Source organism: Homalodisca vitripennis, chromosome 3, assembly GCF_021130785.1.
Source record: "Homalodisca vitripennis isolate AUS2020 chromosome 3, UT_GWSS_2.1, whole genome shotgun sequence".
In the NCBI taxonomy this organism is placed as follows: Eukaryota; Metazoa; Arthropoda; class Insecta; order Hemiptera; family Cicadellidae; genus Homalodisca; species Homalodisca vitripennis.
This window is the reverse complement of record NC_060209.1, coordinates 184,235,902-184,254,753: the sequence shown is the minus strand read 5'-3', so window position 1 is coordinate 184,254,753 and position 18,852 is coordinate 184,235,902. Positions and strand designations below refer to the sequence as shown.

Below are 18,852 nucleotides of genomic sequence, written 5' to 3'. Positions count from 1 at the left end.
TGACAGATTATTCTCTTTTAACATGCAAATAAAATTCGTTTAGTAACAAGAGGAGGGAATGACTACTATGTGAATTTTGTTTAAAGTGGTCACAGTGCTTATAAAGATAACAAATTCATCAACACGTTCTCATACAATTTTTACTGAAACTTCCCAACTAATAACACTGAAAAAATACAGCGGATGTTGAAAGAGGTACAAACACAGGTCAAGATAAAGTACAGCTGTTCAACATGCTACCACAAGACAGGACTCACTTGGTCTCTGTGAGTGGATAGAACACAGTGAGAGGCAGATGGGAGAGTCTCTGAACCAGAGTGTCCAGGGGCAACGGTACCACCCTCAGGTCCAGTAGGGTTGCCTGGTCTCGGCTCTGTCCAAACGCAGTACCTTCCAGTAGTACAAGACTGAAACAGAAAAGTTTATCTTTTAACACGGTCTGTCATTTTGGTGCTTTGGTATTATCCACAGACCACTATTTTTGCAAGTGTTTTCTTACAGGGGACCTAAAGCATAATTATTAGACTAGAATATCATTTAAGAATAATAAATACATTATAAAGATCGGTTCTTGTGTTCTGCCTTAAATGAAGCAATGTCGGTGAGAAGCAATGTCTCTGTCCCTATCTACTACTTGTTATTTTGCAGTATAAGTAGGTTACAATTAGGTTATCATAAATATGTTACTAGTAGTACCAAAGTTAAAGATAACCTTTATGAGTGCTCATGTAATCTGAGCTTAAATTTAGGTACTATCTCGAAGGATTTTTTTTTCACCACAAGTACAAACTTTTCCAATGTCAGATCACGTTGGACAATCTGGCAAATTAGATCTGAGGTTCGGAAAGTACCAATTGGATAAGCCTCTGACTATCAGTGTGGGCTTCTGTGGCGCCTTTTATAATACGTACGTATGAACCTACTTATATAGCGTAATAAAAAATAGTAGACAGGGACAGAGTGTAATTTTCATAGTAAGTCTACATTAAGTCTGTTCTTTCTAATAATGTACATTTTTTAAGTACCCTAATTTTTTGTAAAATAGCATAAATTTAGTATTTTTCAACTATTTATCGAAGGCAAAAAAAATTAAGTTTAGATTATTAATCAAACTTATTGAATAAGAAGTTATAACAGCTGACAGTTACAAAGGCAAACACAATTTTCACACTTTTTATGAACAATTTATAAAAAACTATAAGACTCTCTATCATTTTCAATTTAAAATCTTTCAGCTGACTTCCACAAGACAAACGTGTTTAACTTAGTTGTGAAACCATTCAATTTTAAATTGATGTTATTTGATAACCATGACATTTCTCTATATGAAAATCTTTTTATGTTCGTATTTATCATCACAGATAGATTAAATAGTTCTCAAATCAAATCAAATTATTTCTTACAAATGACATTTGTACTCAATATTTTATTTCCATTCATATGCCACAAGAACACAACAGGATTTCCAATATAAATTGTCTGCATTGACATTTCTTTTCAAGATATTTCCTTGGAGTAAGCAAACTAAGCTTACTTTGGTAATGAAAGTATAGGAGGTTTAGAGCGCACCAGACCCTGTTTCTTCAGTTCCGCTTGCAGGTCGCCCCCTGCCAGCCGCCACAGGTAGTACAGCTCCTGCAGAGGCCTCTCACTTAGCAGATTGTTCCTCCAATTCTTCACTCTGCAACATTCCGCTGAAGATGAACAATGATACAAAATTAGTCTTCTATTGTTCATTTTTATGAAAAAACCCATAGTAAATTGAGTTTTTGCAGAAACAACGCAAAGAGAGATCAACCTTTGATCGATGATAGTGGAGGGCGACAGAACTTCAGGCTCAAACTCCTGAGAGAAAACTTCGTGTTTGAGGAGCTGAGCTGGGGTGGGCCTTAAGCTTGGACTAGTCTGAAGGCAGGAGTTGATAAAATCTTTTACACTCTCTGGCAGAGACTGAAATAAAAGAAAAGTCAATTAGACTTATAATATTGATCAGAACAAATGTAACCATTTGAGAACACCAATAAAATACAGCAAACCAATTCATTAAAGGAGCTTTACTTCATTACAACTAACTATTTTGGTAGACAACCAACAAAAAATGTCAAATAATTTTAAATTCGTGTTGTTTGTCTACCAGAACAGCAAAACAATGTATTGAGAACAGTATAGAAATCAGTCAATAATATATTAATCCAATATTTTTTTTTTATTGTATCAAAAATATTAGTGGTACTATACTTGGTACATTTACGAGAAAATAAAATGAAAACAAGTTTTAAGCTTAAAGCTAGTGAACATTCTAGGTATTCAAGAATTAAATTTAATCCAAATCATTTAAAGTTTGTGGAAACTGTAACTTTGTTATTGTTGCGGTTCCGTACTCATTCCAGTTATGGAGCACAACGACAAGACAGTTCCAGCTGCATTGATTTAAATAGGAGATGAAGTTATGTACATGTTTACACAATCACCGAGTGAATACTCTGAACACAACCGGCCACTAGCTATGGCTTGGGAAGCTCAGAGGACTGAGCTGGGATTTCATTTGAGCTACGATAGATTAGTAAGGGCCACATTTAGTGACCTTGAAGTGCAAAGGGTTGAAAAAGTTAATCTTAACTATATTTTACAGTAAAATGGGAAAGTTACCTCAAAAACAGCCAGTTTATCTGCCTCCCTAGCCAATCTCTCCAGAGTAGTAGTGTCACAGTGGAGAAGGGACAATATTTTGCGTAGAATCTGGCCCAGCTTGAGGTTGGCCCACAGTTTCTGGCCCAGCAGAAGTTCAGTCAAGATCATGCCAAGGGACCAGACGTCCACTTTTATACTGGACTGTCCTCTCCCTTGCAACAGGAACACTTCTGGAGCCATGTACTTGGGTGACCTGTTGGGAACATCATCTATGTCAGTGGACAGTCACAACTATGACCAAGTGGCCACACAATCATCATGATCTCATGCCCAGAGAACAGATATCCATTTGGAAATTGGACATCTCTCACACCTCCGCAGCAAAAACATTCCTACAATAAGTACTTTTGGATGACCTGTTATGGACATCATCCTTGTCAGTGTACTAAGATTCACACTTGTTTGTCAACTTAGACATGATCATGCTCAGAGCTCACCTTAACACTGAAATTTTATTGTCCATATTACTAGAATCACTTGTATGGCCAAGGAAATATCTAACTCTCTTATCTTTTACATGTGTTGAAAATGTTGTCAATTTAAGTGGACTTAATTAACGTTCTTACATACCTTAAATAGTTAAAGGTAGTACACTGATAACATTTGTCCTGTCTTTGAATATGTATAAATAAACATTATTTTGTTAGATATTCAAAACCATCTTATAAATTCACTCAGAAGAAAACATAAGTACTTGAAAGTATTTTTGGTCCATTATCACATCAAAAAATAGTAAATTTCCAATTTAATTATCAAGTGAAATACCTTAATATTGCTTGAATATGAAATAAGCCATATACCAGCAATAAATAATAAAAGATCAATTATATTAATGAATATGTATTCTACTAATCCATGTTTTCTCTCATTCAGTTAAAGAAGTCCAAAATTCAAATTTCTCTGCATGTCAATGTTGGACTAGTCTTCTGTTACTTTCCTTTACACATTATTTTATTAATCTTCTATAAAACTGTTTTAGAATTAGAACAATTGTGCATGAATATTTTTTAAAGTTAATCACTCATACCAGTTTTTTTTAATCCAATATTTTTAGAGGAGAAACCACTGTAAAGTAATGATAAGAAAGGGTAGATTAAATGATTTTCTAGCCTGACAAAGTATCGTACCCGATTGGAAACAAGACATCAGCACCGCCACCAGTCATGTAATACAGGCCGTAGTTGAAGAGCTGAGCCTTTCCATCATCTGCGATCAGGATATTGTCCGGGGATAGACTGCGGTGGACCAGACCTCGGCTGTTGAGGTAGCTGAGACCCTCCAGAACCTCACGGGCCAACCTCATCACCTGACCCAGTGATTTGACTGAAGCCTGAGGTAGCATTCTCCCATGGTACTCAGACACCACTATGGATCTCTCTGCAGAAGAACATTCAACCCTTAAACCATCTGATTTACACTTTATTATAAAAGACTACTCCTAACACAGTCAGAACAAAAGGCATATTTCATGAGCACCTGGTACCTTCAACAATCAGATTAAAGGTATGTTAATATTTTGCATTCCACTATTGACTTGTACACAATTTTAGTGCTCATTAGCATAACTAAGATAATGAAGTCATAAGAGTTACAACGTTTACTATGTTGTTAAATTTGGTAATCTTTCTCATACTGCGACGAGTCGCCAGTGAATCATAAAAATGCATTATTTCAGAGTTATATATATATAGTTCACTGGTGGTTCATAAAAATGCATTATTTCAGCGTGATATAATTCATTGGTGGCTCATAAAAATGCATTATTTCAGAGTGATAGCTCACTGGTAACTCATGAAGATGCTGGACTTTGCCGTCTGTATTTTAGTGTAGGTCAGCGCTAGAGTACTCTCATCGAAATTGGCACAACTATCTGATTAAGTTCTGTTTGGGAGTACGGTGTTTATGTTGTCATATGTTGTCCGTGACTCATGCTACCAACTGTTTATATTTAATTACACCAATTTTGGGTACTTTGGTATTATTTAAAGGCCACTATTTTTGGAAGATTTTCTTACCAGACTTTACCAATGGGCTGGACCAATTCAGCTTATTCTTTTGGTAAAGTATTCATTGAAATCCGAGAAAGAATAGAAAAGTTACCTGGAATGTTTTGGAATTCACAAAAAAATTGCAGTATTTATGTTTCATAATGCAAATTTAACTGACACTAAACCGCTGTTAGCAGCTAAAGTTCGACAAATAGGCTAAAACATCTGTTGTTAACATTTAAATTTTATAAAATATTAAGTATGCAGTTCTTGATCAATAGTGTGATGCAGATAGAAAATAAAAAATTAATACCTAAATTTTACTCCAGATTGTGTCAGTGACAAATAAACACATATAATCCATTGTAAATACTATTTAACAGAGTAATTAAACAAAGCTGTGAATGTTTTCAAATCAGGTAGTCCAAACTGATGGGTTTCCTTGACACTGTTATAGCATTAAAATGTGGGTTATATAAAAACAAAGAAATTTAACATGTTTCAAAGATTCATTCTTTCCCAGAACTACAGTCCAAAAACAACAAAACTGTTTAATCACAAAACCTTATAAACGATAATTTTTGAATGTTGCATAAATTTAATAAGGATTTCTTCTTATAACAGAAGTAGATAGGAGGTATATATGTAAGATTTCCACCTGGGCTGTAATAGGCTTCACAGTTGTATGTATATATGTATATTTTCTTCATTAGAACAACAAGGCTCAACTATATCACTGGAAATATTTTAGACTGAAGTAGATTACAAGAACAAGAAAAAGAAGTTTTTGACTGGAGTAAATTTCCGAGAGCTATAAAGGTATACAGTTCTTTTTATTGTGTAATAAAGCAAACTAAACTGTGGCACTGTAAGTGAATCTAAACGGCCAGAAGTAGGCACCTTGTAACCGAAGTAGGCTTCCCAGTCCTACCAGTGTGTATATTTTTTCTTCATTCCTTCAACAACAAAGCAAACTGTACTATGGTACTGGAAATATCCCAGACTGGAAGTCAGTATATGACAAGGGCTAGAAGTAAACACTTCTTGACCAAAGTAAGATTCCGAAATCCGTGTATTTGCATTTTCTTGATCAGGGTAACAAAGCAGATTCAGTTTTGGCATTGGAAATATAATTATTTTGAACCCGATATACTCCTACACGTAAAAGACAAAATATAAGAGTCAGGTTAAACTCTGATTCACTTAACTATGAACATTTAAATAACAAAATCTAACAGACGATGTTACAAACAAGGACTACAATTTGAAAATTGAGTGGATAACAGATAGTGATTAATAAAAATCTTGAATTTACCTCACAGAAACTTTAATACAGAAGGTTGGATTTCATGAAATCTAGATTTTTATTAATAAGCTTATCAATTATCAATAAATACTAGTCTGCTACTTTCAATAATATGGACAATAATGTTGTACTTGTGAGGTGGCCATTTACAAGTACTATTACACATGTTTCTAGTTATTAAATAAAATGAGATAAGATCTTAAGTTAAATCTAATGTTTAAGTTAATATTCTTAACACTTAACCCTTCGTACGCTGTAAGCGGAATATTCCGCCGAGTAAATCTAACTTAAAATGTTCTAAGCGGAATAGATTGTGGAATCCCCTGACAACGCAATATATTTACGTTAGTTCTACAAATTGCCGCCAGAATGTTTGAGAGTGAATATTTGGTGTTCTAATATGACGCAGTATGAAGCGTGACTCATCAAAACAACTGAGACCAATCACAACGGAAGCTTTTGTTTGCTTTATATACTGCCGTGTATATTTACATGTATGTGTACTCATATGTAAATAAAATAAAAGCAATACAAAACCTATCATGTGTTTTCATCAGTTGCAAGACCAATAAACCTAAAAAAATATAACTTTGAAAAAATTAAAAATTATTATTTTTTTTATTGAGCATTAGAGCAACTTTATACAACTTGCTTTCAGCGTACGAAGGGTTAAAACAACTTTTTACTTATCTAAACATTTTCTCATCAAAGAAATAACCGTACCATGTTTTCCTCGGATGACATCCAAATACGAGCACAAATTCGGATGTGTCAGGGTCTTGAGGTACTGGGATCGGCCAAGGATGGTTATGGAGTTCGGTGTCAAGGGGAGACCGTTGCTGCCGCACAACTCTCCCGAGTGTCGCATGGCAAAGAACGTCGACCCCACAAACTGGGGTGCGACCTGAGTTTCACTCATTGTCTGATTATAGAAACTTCATACTTGGGCAGTCTTTAAAACCTGAAAAACAATGGCAAACTTATGTTTCATTGGTGTCATGTGGGTTTGAAAACACCATTTACTATAACCAAGGTCAATAACATTACTATAACATTAAAAATAATATATTTTTCTTTAGTTCACTCACATCTTGCTTATGGGATAAGCATATATGGAGCAACAAAAAAGGGAAATTTAGATAGAATTTTAATACAACAAAAGAAATCATTAAGAATTATGTGCAAATTAAAAAGAGAAGACTCAGTCAAACATCTTTTTTGCTAATCTAAAAATATTAACTGTATATGGGCTCTATATTTTAGAAACTATGACTTACGTAAAACAGAACTTTGACCCGATTTTATCTGTAAATAATCATATTCACAACACTCGATTAAATAGACAGGTTGAAACACATCATTTAGATTTTTTTAAGAAAAAAACTAAATATATGGGAACAAAGTTTTTGTATATGCTACCAAGGCATATTTTACTGGAAAATAATTTATGCAAATTCAAATCTAAACCAAAAGATTATTTAATAAATTTATCTCTTTATTCGCTAGATGAATATTTTCTCAGCTAGAATTAAGCAATTCTGACCTAACTGTTGTAAGGAATCTAGGAGGGGGCCATTCTATGTTTGGTATAACATAATATATTTTAATATAAATAAAATCTATATTAAAGTCCTATCTAGTATTAAGTCTTGACCATTTGTAATTTGATGCTATTTATTGTACCTTTGTACATAATATGAATAAAGAATGTTTGAATCTTGAATCTTGAAGAATATTGGGCCTAGATATTATTGCTCGAATGATAAGAATGTAGCCATGATTCACATAGCCATCCTCATCATCAAGCTGATACAAGGAAGTGAGTATAACAAAACAAAGGTACGACCACCTTGAGGTTAAGACTTTCCCAAATACACTGTTAATACAATGCAATGTTACACAGACTAGCCTTTAAGTGTCATGTTTCATATTGAGTTAATCTCACTATTACGAGAAGTCGTGTCTCACAATGACGGCCACTGGGGCCTGTCAAGAGCCGTTAGCAATACGAGATTCTAACGGGTTTTTATCAGTGTCTTTGTACTCAATTAATGAATATTTACAATTAGTATACTTTTAGTGTTATTATTTTAATATTGTTATTGTTCCATAGGATATTGTTTTATATTCTTATATGACGCTATTAGATGTATCAATTGTATAATATGATATAAAGTGGAACAGCTACAATAATATGTCACAATAAACAATGATATCTGATCATTAGTCAATTATTTATAGTAACAATCACCACAGAAATTATATAAAACAACAATAATAAAATATAACATAAGAGCTAAAAGTAAAGTAACAAATATTAAATAAGCAGCAACAAATAAACTTTTAATTATATGATAAAAAATACAACCCTTTAGGTGACATTTTCAAACTTGTCATCTAACCATACAAAACAAACCTCTCTACAAAATGGTATTCAATTCACAATAAATATTTCTGCATGTACTGATGCCGTCAAACTACATTCATTTGTGAGGTAATAGTTCATTTTGTTCCAACTAAAACAGTAGCTTACATGATTATTAATATATTCACTAAACTAAATTTAGATTGTTCTAAAAGTCTTCTCAATGAGTGTGTTTTTTGTAACGCTGTGTTTGTTTTGACTGCAACGAATCACTATTGATTTCCACCTTTAATTCTAGTTTTCATCTCCTCACTACTTTTACTTACAAACTGGACACTTCGGATTTAAAAGAGCAAGATCATTATCTTGTAGCTATTTGAAACTTTGTTAAATCTTTCAAATAAAAATACATTTCGACAAAAAAAAGGGGGCCTTTTCAACGTCATTGTTCTTGTCGATGTCATTACTCACTACGCAAATGATATTATTATTTTGTAAATAAAACCGATAGCAATTATTAATTATGAATATCTATAGGTCAAATGTTTTTTTATATCGATAGTTTAGATATGTCTAAACAATAGTTGTTGAATGGCATTGTGGCCACTTATAATACTGCAGCTGACCTTGACTGACTGACAATGCGTGTCATTGGCCATAACTGAACCTCGATCTTGATAATTATCTTAAAGTGAAGAAAAACACATTCTACAATATTTACAGTAAATTCATCTAACTATTACAGATGCAGCATGCTCTAAATAGGTAGTGACCATTTAATCTGAAAGTACCGAAATCTTTCCAGCAATAGGCTTTGCTAACACTAGATCAATTAATGAAAGTTATGGTTATGTTTTATCATGGCTGTAGAAAATTACAGTTGAATTTGTTTGCATTATTTTCAAATTTGTTTTATTCCACACTGGTAGGATTTATGTTGCCAAATAGTAGGTGGCTACAATATAATAAGTGGCCACCAAACACAATTGGATGTTGATTATCAATTTTAAATATCCATATTATTGAATACGACATTGGACCTAAAGATGTTTATATTTTATCATTCCGAGCTTTATTTAGACAGATGACGTTATTACCAGCTGTTGCTAGTGACGTCATTATCAGCTGATACTATTGACATCATTGCCAGCAGTTATTATTTTGTTTATATTGAAGAAAGCTAGTGACAACAACAAGATGGCTATGAATGAATATGCAAGTATTGGCTCAAAATGTTTTCATTAGTACTGAACAGTGTTTTAAATGTTGAAGATGGAGCTTGTATTGGCAACTATCTTGCAACCATTTAAAACACTTAATTACATTTAAAACACACAAACCAATACTTAAAACATTTATTTTATGTGTCTGATGAACTTTGCTATCAAAAGGCCTCACAGAAATAAGTTTTTAAGTATTGGTTTGTGTTTTAAATGGTTGCAAGAAAAGCTCCTTTAAATCCGTGGTGTGTCCAGTTTGTAATGACGAGATAAAAACCAGGATTATAGGTGAGAATCAGATAGCGTTTTTACTGCAAGAAAAGCCAGAACAAACATGATGTGGTTAAAAAACGCACTAGAGAAGATTTGTTTTAACCATTCAAATTTTGGTAATATTATTATAATAAAAATCATGTACTATTTTAGTTGGAAACAAACAACTCATGACTTTTTGGTAAATTCTAGTTTATAATTACATGCAAAAATAAAATTTCAGACTGGCTCTCTTATTGTAGAGAGATATGTTTTGTTTGGTTGGATGACAAATTTGAAAAAGAGGAATTATTGGGTGGCAAAGGAATGGTAGTTGAAATTGGCAAAGCAAAGGTTAGAAAAAGAAAATATAATCACGGAAGACTGGGTAAAAGGTACATGGATAATAAGGCATGATGGAAATAAACGTTGACGTAGACATTTCTAAAAGGGAGAGAAGAGGTAGTAGATTCCACTTAGAGATATGCCCAGAAAATAAACATAATGCCGAATCACTAATCCGATTAATTGTGAAACATGTTAAACGTAGTACAACAATTGTTACTGACTTATGGAAAGCTCATTTTGGACTAAAAACCCAAGGTTATGATCATTTTACTGTTAACCACAGTACAAACTTCATAGATCCGTTGACTTCTGCAAACACACAAACAATTGAATCAAATTGGAGACCCACTAAGAAATCTTTAAAAACTGGTCCCAGAAGTGAGTGCATTGCTGATCATCGTGCAGAATTTATGTATAGACGTGGAATGATGATTATTGGAGGTGATCCATTCGAGCATTTTGTAAATGCTATAAAACACGTATATCCTGTTAAGTAATAGTTAGTACTACGTGGTTCAAGAGTTCTTTGAATACAGTTCAGTTTTTTTCATACTATTTGAAAACCAAATTAATTTATTTTACATATAAAAATATGGTTTCTTCATATTAAGATTTTTAAGCCTAAAACTTCATTCAATTTGACATCATCGTTCCAAAATTTTATTCAAAGTAAAAACGTGTTTTTTAGTAAATTCCAAATTACAATCATGAGTTTCGATTGAACCACTGACATTATTTATCCTTAAATACAATATTTAAGGTAAGTAAATGTTAGGGTAGGGTCCAATAAGCGGACCCGGTTTTTTATATCGAAATTGGCAAACGATATTACTTAATCATAACCATTGATATAATCAATCGATACTGATTAATTATTTTTAACAATTAACTTAAATAATCTATATCAACAGCTGTAAACACTTTCAAATAACATACAATTAAGGTAATATTTTAAATTTCACATAAGTAACATTGTGTATTAAAAATGGCTGTCAATCTTAGGAAGCTTCACGAAATTGCTTCAAAAGACGATAAAACATGTTTTTTATGGCTTCAGACATGTTGGGTTAGTACCTAAGAATCCATTATGTGATATTTGTGGAAAGGTAACAAATGTAACTGTCAGAGGAGCTAACATGGTCGTCTTCAGATGCAAAAAAGAAGGTAAAGGTGGACACAACTTTAGTAAAAACGCACTGAAGAATAGTTTTTTTGAAGGGTCAAAGTTCGGACTGCGCAATATTGTGACATTAATGTACTTCTTTTCCAGAAATCAGACAAATTACGATTTTTTTAATTCTTGAGTGTAGTTCTGATTTACACAGTCCATCTAGAAGTACGATATCTGACTGGCTGTCGTTTTGCAGGGAAGTGTGTTTTGTTTGGATAGATGATAAGTTTGTTTTAATAGGGAAGAAAAGCTTGGAGGTCCTGGAGTGGTGGTGGAAATTGATGAGTACGTAAAATTGGTAAACGTAAAAATAACAAAGGGAGGTTGGTAGAAGGAACCTGGATTCTAGGTTTAATAGAAACTATACCAGAAGGACAAAAACGTGGGGGTAGATATAGGATAGAGATTTGTCCTGACAAACAAAAGAGATGTAAAAAACTCTCATTCCTCTCGTACTAAAACATGTGCAGTCTGGAACAACCATAGTTACAGATATGTGGAAAGCATATTTTGGATTAAGTGATTGTGGTTTTGTCCATTTTGCTGTGAACCATAGTGAAAACTTTTTTTTAAACCCAGCAACTGGTGCCAACACTCAAGACAGTTGAAAGTTCGTGGAGAGCCGTAAAACGTAGTCTAAGAAGTAGTGGTATCCCAGCCGACCTTCTCGCAGATCACCTCTGTGAATATTTATATAGAAGAGAGGTACGGTTTTCTGAAGAGGAACGCAATCAACCATTTCTTAAAAGCTGTAAAAAATTGCTACCCAAGCGAAGACATGTAGATAGTTCGACAAATTTCCGTTTCCTATTCTAATTATTTTTTTGTTCTAATTTATTTTCTATTCCCAATGTTTGTTATCGTTTCTTAATTATTTATGGTTTTGCTGTTTGATTGTTCTCGTTCTGTTTCATTTAGTTAAAGTTATGAGTTTCCCTGATTTTGGTTATGTTCATTTATTATTTTTTACATCATTAAATTCACATTTTAATTTAAAACATATGATTGTTATTACTTTTATATTGATTGATAGTCTATGAGTCAATATGCGAATATTAGGTATCGATGATTATATTATTCGATATAAAAAACCGGGTCCGCTTATCGTACCCTACCCAAATGTTATTGTTTAGTTGTAATTATATATTATATTTTAATTTGTAAAGTATATACAGTATTTTAAACTGCAGATTATATTATTATTTATACATTAATGTCTAAGATTGAAAACTAGCAAAACCATACTGTTCTTTGAAATATCTATTAACGTCATTTGGTCGGACATCTTTCTTTTTAATCCTTTGGATGGTCATGAAAATCGATGATTCAAATCATTCAATATTTCATCATCCGATTGTGTTGGTGGCTGCTTATTATACTGCAGCCTAGTAGCCTAGGTGATTAAATGAATAATTTACATTTGTTTACAATGTCAAATTGTGATTCCCTGCTCACAGGCATGTCAGTAGGCTCATGCTCAGATACCGGTACTCTACATTTTTATCTTTTAGTGGTAGGTACTGCCTTGAGGGATGTTTTTCGGGGTAGGGTACGATAAGCGGACCCGGTTTTTTATATCGAAATTGACAACCGATATTAGATATTACTTAATCATAACCATCGATATAATCAATCTATACTGATTTCATTATTTTGAACAATTAACTTAAATAATCTATATCAACAGCTGTAAACACTTTCAAATAATACACGTAAAGTAATATTTCAATTTTAGATAAGTAACATTTTTTATTATTAAAAATGGCACTCAATTTTAGAAAACTACACGAAGTTGCTTTGAAAGATAAGACATGTGTTTCGTGGCTTCAACATGTTGGACTCGTACTGAAAACCCCATTATGTGAAATTTGTGGGAAGGAAACATCTGTAACTGTGAGAGGAGCAATTAGTATGGTCGTCTTCAGATTTCCTAACTTTGGTTATAATAATTTGTTCGATCACTGTAAATATTAAATTCATATTTTAATTTAAAACATATGATTGCTATTGAGGACTATATATACTTTTATATCGATTAATAGTCTAGGATTTGAGATGCGTATATAAGGTATCGATGATTACATTCTTCGATATAAATAACCGGGTCCGCTTATCGTACCCTACCCGTTTTTCGCTCGTTGCCATCAGCTTGGGGTAGTACCAGTATGAACCCAATTGCCGGATATAAAATTGTACTCTAAGAAGGTTGTTGTAATAAACAATACTGTAGTTATTACAAGCCAAACCCTCCCTTAATTTACAATTTTTGTACTATTATATATCCAAGGAAGGTTGAACAGCTTTTCAGAAACATTAAGTACAATGCTAATCCACGTCCACAAGATCCTCAAAATGTACATACAGAACAGGGAAATGCTGCTTTGTATTATAAAAGTAGTTCCACTTCTAATGTTATAGAACTGTTAATTGTTAATTTCACAGCCTTAAACCTTTTACTGTTTTGTTCAGAAGGAATATTGCAATAGGTTAATAGGTAAGTAATTTGCCAATCTGGCCAATAATTTCAATTTTACTGTTTTGTTATATGGTTAATTCAACAGATGAAACTAAAAGCAAGCATAGGCCTATGTGAGAAAATAACACTTAAGTAAAAATATTTGTAGAATAAATCATTGCTTTATCATTTATTCGCCACACAATCAATAGAAAAACAGACAGAAAAGGATTGGTGCTGTACTAGGCCTATGGCCATTCTACCAACACCTCCGATATTTAACCATTAGCTGTATTCAAGTAGTAATTGAAATAATTGTACAACTGAGTTTATTGATAAGTAAAAAGTGTAAGGTTTAATAATTAGTTAGTAATATAAGTTAACATAATCATCACATACACCAACACTGACCAGTACCGGACCCCGGACCTCGGACAGTTTACGTTTAAGTTAACTGTTAACATGACAGCGCCAACACCGACAACGAAATATGCGAACACGCCCCCACGAAATAAAGTCAAAACATACGATGAGCTCTTTATCACATCAAATATGTTAGAAGTATAATGCGAAATTATTTGAAACTTATTATTCCAAGAAGAGCTTAGATCACTACAGTAACTCGAATTAATGTTATTAGTTTGCATAACTTGGGCTTGGAGAGATCACGGTATTTATTGGTATTTTATGAATAATTTCTACTTTCACACACACACACACACACACACACACACACACACACACACACACACACACACACACACACACACACACACACACACACACACACACACACACACACACACACACACACATATATATATATATATCCCGGGAGGGATCCTAGGGGAGGGACAAATATTGCGTTTATTAACTTGTTTCATATGCCAAACCATCTAACTCGAGTTATATGAATAGTCAAAGCTGATGTTTACTACAGCTACCTTGATGTTTACGCCAGGTTTAAAATGTTTACATCTGGATGCAAAAGATAATAGTTTGTTTTAAGATGTTCTTAATTTACATCGTTAGTAAAATTAAAAGGATCTATAATTTTTTTCAAGGATCTAGGAATAATTATGAATTTTATACTAGTTTTTAAAATTCCTAGGCTTAGAAAATAGTGACTATAATAAAGGCGATAAGTTGATCGTTGGTACAGAAATATTAATGTTCAGAATTAGTCATATAATAGAGAAGTTTGCTGTTTTGTTTATAGTTCTACACTTCCAACCTTGGTGAAGTAAAGATCACAATTGAAAAGCCAAAAGGAAAAACGGGTTTCAAACATTGGCCATCGTATTATGTTATGAGGTTAAACACGTAACCTTCATACGTACAAGAATTTATACACAGGGTAAATACAAATCAATGTATATAAAAGTTGCACGTCCGGATATATATATATATATATATATATATATATATATATATATATATATATATATATATATATATATATATATATATATATATACGGACGTGCAACTTTTTCTGTACGCAGTCTCTTGTTTTTGTTGAGTACACCATACATTGATTTATGCTTCATTTAACCCGTGTATTATTATTTTTACACCTCAAGATGAGAGTAGATTCCAATCCTAAATAGATTGGATAGATAAGACGTTAAATTATCGGTAAGGTCATCATCATCTTTCAATATAGATGAAGCATTATGTTGGAATCGCTCTTTAATTTTTCTCTTGGTAATACTTGCACCCCCTACAGTTTTATATACGATGTCCTCCCAAATTAATACAAAACTGGTGTACACATTAAAACAAGGGACATTAATTTGCACTTCTAGTCTGAAGGATTTCTATAATTTTCACTTTAACTCGATTGAAATTATTGCATGTCATAATCAATTTCCTTTAAATATTTCAAGTTCGTTTTCAGTACTTTATACATCTACTACACACACTAGTAGTGGTATCATGTTTTTGTTGAATAATCTGGTAACTGTAACAACAGGGAGATTAATACCGAGTAGCTCTTTCTTTTCAAATTTCGCTTAGAGAGAAGGAAACGCTTTTTACAACTGTTTCAAGTTTTCGCCATGTGATTATAATCCAATTTGAGATTAGAATCCCCATAAAACTTAGATTCCTAAAGTCGGAAATCTTAAATGTTTTAAACATTTACTTATAAATCTGTGCCATTTACAATGGTTTCAAACTCAGAGTTCTAAATACTTAATAGTCGTTTGATAATAAATTACTTAAATCTTGATATGAAATTAACAAATGTATATTTATTTTTGGACTTTTACTACAAATATGTTCATAATATATTTTTTAATTATCTTTTTATTGGCTGCACAGGTGCGGTATGGAAAATATGAAAGACTCTTTTGTTTACTTGTATGTACTAGAGTTGTAATCCATTTTAATCTTCAATTGACCTCATTTTTATGAATTAAATTTAACATTGTAATTATTATTTACTAGGAATACACCCATTCTTCCCGTAACAGGCTTTGTGAAGTTAAACAATTTGCTCCTGGCGGTTATTTTTGTTATGAGTGTGGATGATCATTTCTGATTCGAACGAGTTATATTTCCGATGCCATTGTTAACCCTTTGCGATCGCGAAGCCACAGATGTGGCCACATCTATCTCTCGTTGGAACTAGGCGTGGTCATAAATCAAGTACCTGACCGACCTGAGGCAGAAAACATGGCCACAGTGTGGCTAGGCAATATGAGAGGCCAATCATATGAATCTATTACCACCCTTAAGTTTGGCTTATTGCCCCAATCAAGAAAATATAAATACATACAGGCTAAAAAAGCCTACTTCGATCTAAAAGCGTTGTCATTGATTTGGTTGTCCACTTTTATGCTAGACCTCTCCGCATATACCGTATATAAAATGGTCCGTGGTTGTATGGATATTCCAGAAAAACCCCTCATTCGATACTTCCGGTATCATATGGCGTCAATTTAAATTTATTTATTAAGTACTGTATTATATACATATATATATAAAACTAATAATTTGTGCTATAATAAAATAATAATTGTGAAAACTAAGCAATCGCTGCCTAATGACACTGTTTTATACGCGTATCTCACTCCAAATAATTGATTTTCATCTGGAACAGGCAGCACCAAAATAAACCAACGGCGATTGGTGCTCATCAGTCTCTCTTCCGTTGCAACAAACAAGCATCGTCAGTTGTTATCATAAACAAATACATGTAAGTTTTATTTTCATTTATAATTATGTTTTGTAGAAACAGAGTAAATCAAACAGACAGTAGTAGCTATTGCTACAGATGGGCCAAGGTATCTGCGCGCGCAGGCCGGCCGACCATGTGAGGGGTGGTCGGTGGGGGGGGGGAGGGGCGTCTTTTCCAAGAACATTAGGCTTTCCCTTAGAGCCCATCCTTCGGTATTTTTGTGACACGAAAGGCAAGAACTAGAATATTCAGTTGTCTCGTAATTATATTTAAATAAAAGGTGTTCCGATAGTTCAGCTCTTTTAAATTAATCACAGAACGACAGCACGTAGGTGAGGTCAATGTTTTGTGGATGGCTAGTAGAGCCTCGACCGCGCGCTCTGATCTGTTGGCCCATTAGTACAACATAGCGGGAACAATTAATTGGTGATCAGTAGCGATATGGCAACATCGCTTATATGTTACTGGACTACTTTGGTGCGAGTTGTTCTAACGCAATATCGTTTATTTCCATAATAATAACAAATAATAGTGAAGTGGACAAAAATTAAACTTGTATGTTTCATCCACCACTTTAAAAACAAGCACACATCGTTTGAATCAGTATATAATACTCGTCTCATATATGAATAAATTTGCATGTAAAAAGTACTGTAATTGTTTTATGTAGAAATTTAATTAATTGCAGGCTTACCAATAAATTGTTATACACAATAATTTTTGATATACGAAAAGTCGACCATTCATTCATAAAATTATACTCAATGGACTTTTAAGGATTAGGCTATATCTAAAAGCACCTGATCCCTGGAACATTCAGCTTTTGGAACTTCTCAGACTCAAAGAACTCTTGAACTTAAAAAGTTTCCAGCTAATAACAGTTCTAACCACTGAGAGGTATCAGCATATGGTTACATCCTACTTTTACAAACTCTGGTATTTGGCAAGTTCCTACTTCTACACGATAAAATAATACCTTTATCATAGAAGAACTATGTGCAAAATGTATTTTTATGTGTTTCACAAAGCGTTTATGACAATTAATTTGTATAACATTTTATAGATTTACGAGATATCTATGATAGTATTATGGAAAATAGTTTGGTCTGAACAGTATGCCCCCAAAACTCTTGGTTATAGTCCCTTCTGTACAACGTACATATCAGATTTGATTTAAATCTATGCATTTTATAAGTCGTACAGGTTGTTATGTAAATTGTTTATGAATCTTAAATTCGTCCCTTTTACTCAAAATACATTGCCCATGCTATTTTAGTTGAGTTTATGGATCCCCTTTTCCGAACAGGCTCTTGAACTACTCTCAGTTAATAGGTGCTCCATAGAATGTCCTATGACTAGTTTTGTTTAAATTAATGCTTTCATAAAGTATATAAGGAGTTTAGTGGAAATAATTTTTGGGTCTGGAGCTCTAACCCCTTGGCTCAAAGGTGGTTGAAAAACAGAAAATGAGTCAACTGCTGGCCACTGTCGTTATACCTTATGCGGTTCTTGTTACCATTCAGTGATGATAGGCCTATCCGTTATAAATGTGTTTGTTTATTCTTATTGTTTCATGTTCGTGTGCGTGTATTTTAATGACAAAGCCACCTGGCAGACTAACCTGTTCTTTGACACAAGCCTGAAAACGAAAACAATGTTTTAACGTCGAAACACATGTAACCACGTTACAGTATTTGGAATGTATGACATGTAAATGTATTAAAATACCATATACATTTTGGAAAACCATCCTGACTGTTATTCCAGATCATATTTATGTTAAGTATGGATAAAATTCATTCAACCACAAGGTCTTGAGACAGGCCCGTACGCATAACCTACTTGTAAGTGCAGGCAATGGTGAAGTACAACC

At 33.2% G+C, this 18,852-nt stretch overlaps 1 protein-coding gene across 2 annotated transcripts in view; it reads right to left on the bottom strand.

The window, feature by feature from the left end:
- Positions 1 to 14,262, bottom strand: part of LOC124357846 (TBC domain-containing protein kinase-like protein) — a 38,177-nt gene extending 23,915 nt beyond the window's left edge. Inside the window, exons 1-7 of one of the 2 annotated variants that reach the window (XM_046809922.1) lie at positions 14,208 to 14,262; positions 6,709 to 6,946; positions 3,819 to 4,068; positions 2,650 to 2,884; positions 1,799 to 1,950; positions 1,535 to 1,681; positions 258 to 407 (exon numbers count right to left, since the gene is read on the bottom strand). In XM_046809922.1, the coding sequence (XP_046665878.1) occupies positions 258 to 407; positions 1,535 to 1,681; positions 1,799 to 1,950; positions 2,650 to 2,884; positions 3,819 to 4,068; positions 6,709 to 6,904 (1,130 nt within the window). In that variant the 5' untranslated portion in view covers positions 6,905 to 6,946; positions 14,208 to 14,262. Of the gene's footprint in view, positions 1 to 257; positions 408 to 1,534; positions 1,682 to 1,798; positions 1,951 to 2,649; positions 2,885 to 3,818; positions 4,069 to 6,708; positions 6,947 to 14,195 lie in introns of both variants that reach the window. The other variant, XM_046809921.1, reaches the window with a different exon arrangement.
- Between the last annotated feature and the right edge of the window lie 4,590 nt (positions 14,263 to 18,852).